This window comes from Barbus barbus (genome assembly GCF_936440315.1).
Source record: "Barbus barbus genome assembly, chromosome: 8".
Lineage (NCBI taxonomy): Eukaryota > Metazoa > Chordata > Actinopteri > Cypriniformes > Cyprinidae > Barbus > Barbus barbus.
The window spans coordinates 12,629,612-12,642,917 of record NC_136736.1 but is presented as its reverse complement, the minus strand read 5'-3'; the positions used below and the strand labels follow the sequence as shown (position 1 = coordinate 12,642,917).

The window sequence follows — 13,306 nt, the reverse complement described above, 5'->3', positions numbered from 1 at the left end:
GTTATGTACAATAAGAAAAAATTATATTAATTATGAGATCTGCAAAAGATTATATGTAGCCTTGTTTTTAAGATTAACGTTAAGTGAGCGAAAAAAATAAATTAGCATGCACAATTAAATATACAATATATTGATACGTAAAAAAAAAAAACTAATTGAAATAAAATATAAATATTAGATGAAAAATTTCAACTTAAAAAAAATACTTGTTTACAAAATGTTAATGTTCCCTTGGCAGTTTAGTGAAATAAAAAACGTTTCAGTTTTAAGTTAAGTTTAAGTACTAAAATTGCTAAAACTGAAAAGAAAGAAAAACGCAAAATTAAAGCTAAATAAAACTAAAGCAAAAACTAAAAAAAAAAAAATGTCAAGAGCACATAACAAAGTTACTAAAACTTAAAATAAATTAAAGCTAATTCAAAATATTAATAAATACTATAATAGTATAAATAATACTAAAATAACACTATTGGCCAATACCGTGTTGTATATATTATGCATTCTTGCATAGCATGCTTTAACTTATCTAGCATTTTATCATTATAGTAGTTCTTTTAGTTTATTTAATCTAATCTAGTTCAGTCTCAGTCGTGTATTGTTTTTACTTAGCACTGGAGGAACATTGTTTATTTTCAGTGAGTACAAGCTATATACAGTTGAAATGAAAAAACCTGTCATGTCTGATGCTTTTATTTAACTTCGAGGATACCATCCCAGTGACATTTTGTTGTACCTGTAAAGTTCCAATTTTTGCACTTTTTTTTTCTAACAGTGTTCATTTGCCAACCCAGATTTTTAGCCACCATGGCTGTACCGTCCATTCACTCAGAGCATTAGTATAGAATGTGTAACAAGGTTTAACAGTGAAAGAACGTGTAAATCTTTATAGCCCCCCACCAACATCCAAGTAGACTCCCCAGACCAATTCTAAACAGCTAGCGACCTCGTCGCAACAACTAAACATGAATACCGGAGCTTTGCATCAAGGTTGGGAGTAATCAAACATACTGCGAAGCCATCTGCAAATGCGAAGGACATTTTTTACACGAGGGGCTGAGCAGGTCTCAGACACTCACCTACGTTTTAAGCCTCGTAAATCAGCATAAGACATAGTGACAATAGCTTTCACAGAGATGACTTCACATCATGAATATAATATCTCGCCTTTGTAAAGCAGCCAAACACCTCTACACTTGCCGATGATATACCGTTTCCCTTGGGGGCTGTCAATACCTCAGTGTGCCACTACTCTGTGTCTGTTTTCTTCCTGGCACTTTTAATCTTCTCAGCTATAAAACAGCCCCGTCTCCAGAAAAACCCTTGGAGCACAGCTGCTAGTCTGCTAGTTAAACTCATTAACATGCTCATGTTCTCTGCGCTGGACAGTGCAGTCTATCTTAGAGACGTGACAGAGGCGAAGTTAGCCTTGTGTTTAGAGAATACCCAAATTTCAAACCCTCTTCAAGCACACTATCTTGGGATTGGAGGAAAATGGAATTTGACTGAGTTTTGATTATATATACACACTTTTCGCATTTAACCCTGGCATACCGAGCTCAACGGAATCCTGACAAGAATATAAATGTAACCGCTTCCGTTTTGAAACTACATTGGTGTCCCAATGTCTCTTGATGCTAATGATGACAATGATAGTAATTACCATCGTTATTATTGTTGTGTAATTACTATGATTATGATCGCTGCATAATTGTGAGAGCAAATTGTCTAGTTGAGTCAAACTTGGCATTTTTGGCGCTACTTTGTTGGTGTGGAATCAGCCTCCCCAATCACAACAAAAAAAAAACCAACATCAAGTAGCCATTATGGCAACAAAACTGATCAGGACTGGGGACAATCTATTAAAGCTGAACGCACTCAATAATGGTTGCCATCTGGAGTCCATTTCAAGGTGGAGAAAGAAAACAAAAACAATCCATTCCATTCTACTTAACTTCGCTTGGTTTGAAAAAGAAACCGGTGTAACCAACCTCACGGCTTTAAGGAACTTCTAATCAAGAGGTCAAAATTTTGGCTGCAAGTGAATCAAAATAATCAATGACTAAAAACAGCAAAAAAAGTCTGTTTATAGTCTGTATGCACTGTGTGATTGAAAATGAATAAAGTGCACTCTATTCTGTCTGTTCTTCTAGTACACATGGAGCACGTGTGGCGCTCAAGCTCAGCACAGTTCACAGCATGTGCGCACTTCACACAAAGTAATGAGAAATGTATTAAAACTACTGTCAACTAGACAAAATAAAGACTTCAGAGTTTTCAAGACTTTAAAGGGTTCTGTGTCAGTGAAGAATTTAAGACAAAAATATTTTACTATTAAAGTCTAATTTTGGGCTATTTGGCTTGACATAATGTGTTGTTTCAAACTAGTGGAAAAAAAACAACATCTAAATAAACAGAGCAATTCCAAGAGAGTCCTCACACCATTAGTGCTTGGGCCCTAAATAGTGTTTATTTTATTGCATTTTATCTATTTGCATCTGTAGCTTTTAATTACAGTAGATATATTAAAAGACTGCTTTTTCAAAATGAGTCAGAAATTTCTGCTTCAGCAGCACTTACAGTACATACGGCAGAATTTCCAGTTTAATTCTTATCTATATTCTGAAGGTTTTTACCGAGAGATTTCTTCAAACTTCTACGTTTGCCTGGTTTTATACAACATTTTATTATTCATGTTGAAAACTTTTTTTTTTTTCTGGTTGTTGACAGTATTTTCTGATTTATGAAGAGATATAAAGAGATATCCAAAATTTCCTCTGTAAAAACCTTCAACTTGAATATGTCAAATAAATCAAACAAATATTTTTAACTTGTCTTTATCCAATGTTCAGATTTCTGTTCAGGAAATGTATGGAAATTATTGCATATTTAATTGCATTTATTATTGTAATCAACATTAATTTTAATATTCATGTTGCCTTATAATATAATATAATATAATATAATACAATATAATATAATAAGCTTGAATAGGGTTCAAAAACCAGTGTGAATGTAAAGTCCTAATGCTCCTTTTGCCTTGATATCTAAACAGCAGCAGCAACATATGGGAGGTTACATATTTGTCATGTTACAAATCATATGTGTCAGTATTTGACAAAGCAATCTTAACATGATTTTTGTTGTCATTTTTCTGTGGCTCTATAGTGACTAGGCACGTGGTATTTACCACTCAGGCAACTGGCTCCAAAAACGTGTGGCCTTGAACCACAATGAGCAAAGAGGGCAGCAAGCAGGTCGAGTACAGAGGAGTCACAAGCCAGCCAAGCAACTGTCATTCAGATGAATGGGAATGCTAACGTATAGCTTTGTCCAGGTATTATTGACCTCCCCACTTCCAAGGCCTTCTCTAAAATATGACAATTCAAATCCAGTTTTAAAAACTGACAGCGGCTTGCCTCTTCTCATTCTCTGTCAAGTGAACAGACTGGACTTTGATTCTGCCCAGTAAGCCTCATCTCATCTTAAGACAGACCCAGAGTACTGACTCATAAATCAAACCACAGTTTGGCATAGCTCTGCAGCCCAGGCCTGTGTCAGACCTGTCTGTCCGATCCCTTGTGCGGTGTGGCCCAGCAGCCTGTTAAAGGTCTGTCCTGGAGGGGATGGATGCACTTGTGTGGTACAACAACACAGGAAAGTGCCTGGAGCTCTCCAGCAGCTGCCCCTATCCTTTCCCCAGCTGAACCAGCGAGCTGTTCCTTATGAACCACTGCCAACAGAATGCCTGCTATGAGCTGGTTATTACTCAGTGCTGGGCAGCCACTCCGAGCTGTAGATCTCCATGTTGTGACTTGTCAACATGCGGAAAATCGTTACCCAGCTCAGGCACTTTTAATCCATGCAGTCTTTGATTGAGACTCGGGTGGGTGAAACATTGTGTGCAGACTCTGGCTGTAGTGCTTCATGAAGCATACGGAAACAAGGTGTGTCCAATAGATAGGAAAAATATTACTAAGTGAGCATGTTGATTAATTACAGGCTTAGAAGGATCGATGGACAGGTTCAGAGCACAACAGTAAGGTTTTGTTTTTTTTTGTCTGCTGGCCCTGCTAATGTTTTCACTGTAATATATTCTAAAATGTCATTTATTCATATGTGACCCTGGACCACAAAAACCAGTCATATGTAGCACAGGTATATTTGTAGCAATAGCCAACAATACATTGTGTGGCTCAAAATTATCGATTTTTCTTTTATGCCAAAAATGAAGATATTTAGTAAATTTCCTACCATAACTATATCAAAACTTAATTTTTGATATAGTAATATGCATTGCTCAGAACTTATTTTGGACAACTTTAAAGGCGACTTTCTCAATATTTAGATTTTGTTTTTCAAATTCCTCAAATTCCAGATAGTTGTATCACGGCCAAATATTGTCCAATCATAACAAACCATACATCAATGGAAAGCTTATTTATTCAGCTTTGATTTATTCAGATGATGTCTAAATCTCAATTTTGTTTTTAAAAATGACCCTTATGACTGGTTTTGTGGTCCAGGGTCACATATAATGACAAAGCTGAATTTCCAGAAGCCATTACTCCAGTCTTGAGTGTTCTGATCCTTCAGAAATCATTCTAATATGCTGACTTGCTGCTCAAGAAACATTTCTTATTATTATCAATTGAAAACAGTTGTGCTACTTAATATTTTTAGTGGACACCACGATAAATGTTTTTCATTATTCTTTAATGTAAAGTAAAGAAAAATGCATTTACTTGCTTGATATAGAATTTTTTGGTACTTAGGTTTTAATCAATTTGATGCATCCTTGCTGAATAAAAGTATTAATTTCTTTAAAAAAAAATGGACCCCTAACTTTTAAATAATAGGCTAATGTATTCACACTTAAAATTTTAAAATAAAATAAAATTATATTTACTTTAAAATGATTTAAAATATTTTACACATTTTTCACACTTATTAAAATTGAATTAAAAAGAAGACAATTTCTCAGTAATAACTGGATGATAATAATAGTTGTGTAACAATTATGTAATTAATATGATCACCCAAGAAACAACAAAAATTCTTACATTGCTTGTAACTTTCAACCCTTTTTTTCTGGCACCGCCAAGACAATCCAAATCATACTTATAATTTCCCTCATGCGTATTAAGCCAGTAAGATAATTTTACATGGCTAACAAATTTAAAACGTAGACACACACACAGTTCACAACCAAATATTACAAAAAAAGCACATGTATACATTTGCAAGGAGTAAAAATCAAAATATGTACAGATAGATACAGCGCAGACTCAATAGAGCAAGCGATCCTTCCCATCCTTACTGTTGAGCCCTGAGCCTGGCTTCAAGACAGTGTGTCTGATTCAGTGCTTTCACAGGCGAAAGCAGGCTACTTCGTGGCTTGCCATTTTAAAGATGCACCATCTTTAATAATACATTACACATGATGAGCCTAGTCCCTTACAATCATCGAGCCGTACAAAAATTGTCTTTATTATGTCACCACAGCGCCTTTGACTGAGCACTCGCAGCTAGACTACACCTGTAATGAAAGCCAGGCAATCCAGCTAGCCAAATTAATCTAAATGTTCTGGTTCAGTATGCCTGGCTGAAGCCCCTTTCTGTGTAAGCACTTGTTCAGGAGAGCATCCACCACCCTTCCCCTGCCCTTTAATTCATTTCTGAGAGGAAAGCCTGTGTATCATTATTCGCTTGAGCTCAAACGGGCAGACAAGTTGGTGGGGCAGGGGGAAGAAAGAGGAGGAGGAGGAAGAGGAGGGGGTATTCTTGGCAGAATTTCCCTACAAATCAGATGCCAAGAGCGAAATGGAAACCTCCCCTCATTTTCCTTTCCCCTTAATCCAATGTTTTCAAGCCCAAACCCAGCCAAGGTCATTATAATCATAGATGAGTGGAAAGGAGCCAGTGACCCACCATTACGGTAAGGTGGAGAGCCACCCAGTCGTACACACTCTGCCATCAGTCTGTAATGGAGAGCTGAAATCCGTGCAATGCTCCAATTCCTCCATTTGCAAATGCAGATAACCTTAAAGATCATGTGTGTATAATGGAAATGGCCGGCTCCCATAGGGAGACATTTTAGCTGATGGCAAAGGTCAGGGTGAAAGAATGATACGGGCTATGTACTTGCACAAAATGGAGGCCTGCGAGTAAGACAAAGAACAGCAGAAAAAGAGGTAACCTCAGTCGACCTCCACACCTCAGAGCAGAAATCTGAGGAAAACAGCTTAATGAGATGGGAACATTTTAACCTAGGTTCCTTTTTGCGATTAATTTACTGAAAGTTTGCTGAACTGTGACCTGCGGTTTGAACAAAATATATGAATTCTGGAGTGTGCAACAGTGTTATAAAGGCCGTGCTTTTGTAATCCCAGTGGTTTTCATTGTAGCATTAAAGCCAAAGGTCATATTTAACTGTCAAGAAGATCATCTGACTGTATCAAGGCCCTAATGCCCTCTTGCACATCGTGACGCAAGCGCTCCTGAACTCAGATATGTATTCTCAAGAAAAGGAAGTGAAAGATACAGTTGCAAAAGATTATGACATAGCCTTTACATAAAAGCGTTCACCCAAAAGAAAAAAAACAGTAGATGCCTGGCACATTACTTTCTGAAAGAGCAAACAAACAAATTCCACTGTCCTGGACTCGTATTTTTAACTTTTCAAGGCAGTATATAGTAATCAAGAGCAGATGAGATATATTTCGATCAACAGTCGTGCATCTGCCTCTGCTCACAGGTGTCAAAGCACAATCAACACAAAAACGTAATGAAACGTGACATCAGGGCTGTGTGGAGCGCCACCAAACTTCAGGCCAGATTATGCTGAGCGGGTGATTTTGATATAGCAGTAATCAGAGGTGGGACAAATTACAGTAGATATTAAGTAGTTCATAAACAACCATGACTGAAAGAAATTAGCATTTAATAAACTGTCATTATAATATTGAGCTTTATATACCATATCCTGAGTTTCTATTAAGAAATGTCTCACAAAATTTCATAAAACTCAATCTAACATAACTGCCTTCTACATTTTGTTATAGCCAACTTTAAAATAATTGATTAAACCCACCAAAAAGTTAAATTTGCTTTATTTTGAAGTCAAAAGTGAAAACTTTGAACTGCATTACTGATGAAGAAAATCGAGTAGACATGACTGTGACAAGTTCAGTGGATGTAAACAAACTCGTTTGCCATTATGATGAAAACACTGCACAACGTAATGCCTCTAGAACACAGGCAGGAGATTCCAGAGAGCCGCTAAAGAGTGTCTCAGACTTTCAAAAAAGTCCCAAAAGGCGCCGTTCCGCTTTTGAACGGCAACATGCACAAAGATGCATTACGAGCGCTTGCTTTCGTGCATTTAAAGCGCCACCGTGCCTCTGATCGATGTTTTCCACACTCCACATCATGTCCCCTCTAGCGGCCGGCACATGCCACTGCAGCCGTTATTAGCGAGCTGATAAAAGCACAATGTTAACATCCAGCTACACAGGGTCAAATGAACAAATTTCGTGATTAGTAATTCCAGGCGTAACCCGTGCGAAGCAGCGCGAGCCGTAAGATTCCCGTCGCACGAGCTCCGAAGCGACAGAGAAAAACGCGTTTCGCCTTTTGTGCGTTATTGATCGCAGATCGTCTGCAATGAATGGCTGCATGAGGAAGGAAAAAACCCTGAACTTCAGGTGACCGACCATGGCTTTGACACGGGCAGCCTGCAGACATGAACCCCCCTGAACTGGGGAGGGGTGGAATAAAATACCTCAGCTTAAAAAAATCCCGCTCGACAAACGAAAGAAAAAGTCGCGCACACATACACACACGACCGCGGAAGGCGGAAAGTTGTGAGACCGTGTTTTAGGACGCATTTTGTAAGTTGCGGACCGCTGCTAGATAGCGCTGGAGCTAAGTAAAGGCAGGGGCACGGATGGAAGGCTGGGTCTGGCTCTCGGTCTGATCCGACTGACCCTTCATTTTATTGCGGCCAGATCCTCCCCTTTCCCTTCCGCGCGTCTCTGCCTCGCTCGCACGGACACATATAAGAAAAGACGCGCGGCCATAAGCGCCAAATAAGCGGCGATAACGCGAGCTTTCCTGGCCGCAACCTTTAGGCGGAAAGGGACCTTTATCGATTATCTGCAATTAAAGGCACCGCTAGTGCACTCGCTCCGCTAGCCCCTCATCGCCAACATGGCTGCCTAGCACAGACCTAAAAAAGGAGAAATAACCTCCGCCGTGCCTTTGTCTGTTTCACCTCTTTAACCCTAAACTACTGCGCAAAACACACGGAGACGCTCTAAAATCGCGCCGAATGAGAAAACGACTTACGTGAAGGCAGGCGCTTGGGTTGCTCCTGTTTCCTCCTTGGCATTTTCCCCCTTTTATCACATTCTCCTTCTTGTTTAGGGATAAGAAGAAAAAAGGTCTTTTCCCATTGAAATTTTGCGAGGGAGCCTGATGGCAGGGACTTGTCGTGCACCTGGCTGTCCTCGGTTAAGTGTATTGTTGGGAACAGGGAAGAGTAGAGGAGGAGGTGCTGTTGTTGTTGCCGTGTCTTGACTATGGCTGCTCTCTGTAAGTGTGTGTCTCCGAGCCCCTAACTAACACTAATGCAGGGATCAAAGGGCAGCAACAGCAGAGCTCACACACACACTCGCGCGCACACACACACACACACGCTCGCTCGCTCGCTCTCCCGACAGAGCAACGAGAAAGGGAAGGTGCCCCCAAGCTTTCAGGGTGTATACTTGACTGACCACGGAGGATTTTTTTTATTTTCGTATAGAAAATGGATTCTGACTAATGCATATTTAAATGGCTTGAAAAACAATTTTTTCACACACACACAAAAAAAACTTTGATGAACATAATTTAATTATATAAAGAGACAATGGGTTTAAAATTAATAAAAATATATATATATATATATATATATTATTATTATTATTATTATTTATTTTTTTATAAATGATAAATTTTTTTATAAATGTTTTTTTTTTTTGAGAAATGTTTGAATCTGAGTTGACAGAAACCCCGAAGTCACTGCAGTTCATATTAGTTAATGAATTAATTAACCTGGGACCTTATTGTAAAGTGTTACAAAATTTACAATTATCATACTTTCTCATTTAAATATTGCATTATTATTGTTATACTGCAATATACACAGATTATTCCATAGCGCTTTACAATAATGCTTCATTTATTAACATTAGTTACTTAGTTAACCAGAAATAACAATGGAAATTATTATTATTATTAACGTTCATTTAACATTATTATATATTATTTATTATTATATATCTGTTAATATTATTCAATGGACTTGAGCTAACCTGAACTAAGAATGACCCGTTTTATTATTATTATCATTATTAACTAACATTAAAAATATTAATAAACACTGTAACTAATGAATTGCCCATTATTATTTAATGTTAGAAAATGCATTTATCTAATGGGACCTTATTGTAACGTGTTAGTTATTGATATAATGTCTTTTATTTTTACTGTAAAATAAAAAAAAAAAAATTATGACTCTTTAGTATATGATGATGGTATAATGTGATTAACAGATCCCCCTCCACCCCCCACACACACAAACACACACACACACAGTACTCTGTTCTATGCATAGCACTGAATCTGCCGGCTGTTCCCCACTCAGGGCTGGACTCCAGCAGGCTGCATGCTGTTGGACAAGTTCGTTCTTTCACACCTCTTTGGTGTTAGAAGGACTGTATCCTCCCTCATGCCATGCTGCCATCCTCCTCGCAACCGTCCACACGTGCAGCTCGTTACCGTGGCAATTAGCACAGGCTCAAATTAGCCCACTTCGCCTCTGCACAGGTGACTGACACACACTTTGTAGCTCGCTCATTAGAATATGGCTTCCTCACCATTCCTCTCTCTCATTGTCACCCCTTCAAGTCCACAGAGAAGCTGTATACCGAACACTTTTGGACATCGCTGGTAGCGTTTACATATGTACCATAGTAAAAAACACCAATTCCTTTCATAGGAGTCCAGTATTATGTTTCCCTTATTAAATTCTTTGTGTCATTCCCTTATATCCTCAGCTGATATATTTGATGTGTGATATTAGGAAACATGTTTTATGGTAATCTTACAAAATCTCCCTTGCATGTGTGTGCGCTGCTTGTTATTGTTTAAGATTAGTTTAGTCTCCATGGCAAGGTCACGGTCTGTTCTGTAACCCCGCCGATGCCAGGCAGCTGAGGTAATGCGTGCAAGCAGACAATCTGCTGATAGTAGTCATGGCAACAGCAGCATGACCTCACACTTGGTAGCAACCTAAAGGTCACCTAACAGACATCATGTTTTGATGGGCACTGTATCAACTGAACCTGACAGTGACAAACATCTGCGAAAGAAAGGAGGCCGTTTCCACTGACATATCTGTTTCCATTTGATACCTTTACCCTTTTATTCACACTGCAGCGTTGCTTTACAAATTACTCACAGACCTCAATTTAATCCACATGTATTTCATTCAATTTCAACCACAATTTGGAGCAACATATTGTACCTGTCAAAGATTGTATTTATATTGTAAAAGTATCCTTACATTGCAATCATTCACAAGTTGTAACGGCTGTTCATTCACTGTGTCAATACATGTATTATAGTTGTATTTTATATGCACTGTAAAAGAAGTTACAGTCGAACTTCATTTTAAGGTCCAATTCTCACCATTAAAAAAACATTAACTATGACTTTTGCTTCAATAAACTCCTAATTTGCTGCTTATTAATAGTTAGTAACATAGTTTTACTAATAAACAGCCAATGTGATAATAATAGGCATGCTAATAAGCAACTTAATAGTGAGAATTGGTCTCTAAATTAAAGTATACCGAAGTTACATTATTAAGAGTAAATTATTAGCGTATGTTTTACAAGAAAATACTATTTCAGTTTTTCTACTTCAAAATTTCAGTTTATTTCTGTGCGTTACTTGCCTTTTCTTTGTAATTATTTGTTAAATTTGCTATTAAATTTACACTTTTTTTATTGTGTACATTATTTTTGACTCATTTATATCTGACTGATAACAGAATACTTCCTAAACACTGTAACACTGAAACATATTTTCTGCAGGCCTACATGTTTTGAAATAATATGTATTGTGAAAGAAATGTAATTTAAATGGATGTAACAGTTATAGGTCACACTTTATTTTAAGGTCCAATTCTCGCTATTATCAAACGATTAACTGTTACTTTTGCCTTAACCAACTCTTAATTTGCTGCTTATTAATACATTCACCGGCCACTTTATTAGGTACACCTTGTTAGTACCGGGTTGGACCCCCTTTTGCCTTCAGAACTGCCTTAATTCTTTATGGCATAGATTCAACAAGGTGTTGGAAACATTCCTCAGAGATTTTGGTCCATATTGACATGATAGCATCACACAGTTGCTGCAGATTTGTTGGCTGCACATCCATGATGCGAATCTCCTGTTCCACCACATCCCAAAGGTGCTCTATTGGATTGAGATCTGGAGTAAAGTGAACTCATTGTCATGTTCAAGAAACCAGTCTGAGATGATTTGAGCTTTGTGACATGCTTCATTATCCTGCTGGAAGTAGCCATCAGAAGATGGGTACACTGTAGTCATAAAGGGATGGACATGGTCAGCAACAATACTCAGGTAGGCTGTGGTGTTTAAGCGATGCTCAATTGGTACTAAGGGGCCCAAAGTGCACCAAGAAAATATCCCCCACACCATTACACCATCACCACCAGCCTGAACCGTTGAGACAAGGCAGGATGGATCCATGCTTTCATGTTCTTTATGCCAGATTCTGACCCTACCATCTGAATGTCGCAGCAGAAATCGAGACTCATCAGACCAGGCAACGTTTTTCCAATCTTCTATTGTCTAATTTTGGTGAGCCTGTGCGAATTGTAGCCTCCGTTTCCTGTTCTTAGCTGACAGGAGCGGCACCCGGTGTGGTCTTCTGCTGCTGTAGTCCATCTGCTTCAGGGTTCGACGTGTTGTGCGTTCAGAGATGGTATTCTGCATACCTTGGTTATAACGAGTGGTTATTTGAGTTACTGTTGCCTTTCTATCATCTCTAACCAGTCTGCCCATCCTCCTCTGACATCAACAAGGCATTTTTGTCCACACAACTGCCGCTCACTGGATATTTTCTCTTATTCGGACCATACTCTGTAAACCCTAGAGATGGTTGTGCGTGAAAATCCCAGTAGATCAGCAGTTTTTGAAATATTCAGACCAGCCCGTCTGGCACCAACAAACATTCCACGTTCAAAGTCACTAAAATCCCCTTTCTTTCCCATTCTGATGCTCGGTTTGAACTTCAGCAAGTCGTCTTCACCACATCTAGATGCCTAAATGCATTGAGTTGCTGCCATGTGACTGGCTGATTAGCAATTTGTGTTACCAAGCAATTGAACAGGTGTACCTAATAAAGTGGCCGGTGAGTGTAGTTAGTAGAGTAATTGTTAAGTTTAGGTATTAGTAATGTAGAATATGGTCATGCAGAATATGAGCTTTATAAGTACTAATAAACAGCCAATATATTATTAACAGGCATGCTAATAAGCAACTAGTTAATAGTGAGAGTTGGTCCCTATACTAAAGTGTTACCCAGCTACATTTAGATGCAAAGCTCTCATATTTTCATAGAATCATTTTACGTTCATCTGCAATGCAGTTTATGGCATATGAATGCTATTTTGCTATTAAACATGCAAAATTACTTACAAAAAAAATAATAATTAGCCCCAGACTGTCCATCTCATTATATTTCTTGTGCGATATTGATAAGTATGATTGTTCTTCTGGTCTTTGAAAGCAACTCGTTTTGTCTGTTGGCATTATTACTACTTATTAAAATGGCTTCCCTGCAGCAGTGCAGGCTGTTAGTGAGCTAAATGAATTTCAGGTGCTTCAGTAGCGGATAAAGGAGGTTGGATAAAGAGGTATATCTCTCCCTGAGGCCAAGCATAGTGGTGTGGGTTACCTCTTTTTCAACTCGTTGCAGCCTCTTCCTCTTTGTTAGGATGTTGCAAGATTGTGTTAGGAACACTGAGTGGAGCAGGTCATTAGAGGACTAGTGACATGACAGGATTGTGTGACGGGTGAGAGAGGAAGCTTGAATAACAGAGCTCAAATAGTGTAAATATCACTTTTAACTACTAGGGTGGTTACTAAAAATGTTTCTCATTGCCCTCTGCCACTGCATATTCATAAACTTACGAAGCCATAAAATAAGCGTTGCTCTAAACATTTCATCT

General features: G+C 38.3%; 1 protein-coding gene across 5 annotated transcripts in view; it reads right to left on the bottom strand.

The window, feature by feature from the left end:
• The window catches only part of LOC306873565 (zinc finger protein 827-like), an 82,458-nt gene extending 73,827 nt beyond the window's left edge, over positions 1-8,631 (bottom strand). For all 5 annotated transcript variants that reach the window (XM_079422956.1, XM_079422957.1, XM_079422960.1 and 2 more), the window contains exon 1: positions 8,347-8,631. In XM_079422956.1, the coding sequence (XP_079279082.1) occupies positions 8,347-8,389 (43 nt within the window). In that variant the 5' untranslated portion in view covers positions 8,390-8,631. The remainder of the gene's footprint in view (positions 1-8,346) is intronic.
• Positions 8,632-13,306: the final 4,675 nt, after the last annotated feature.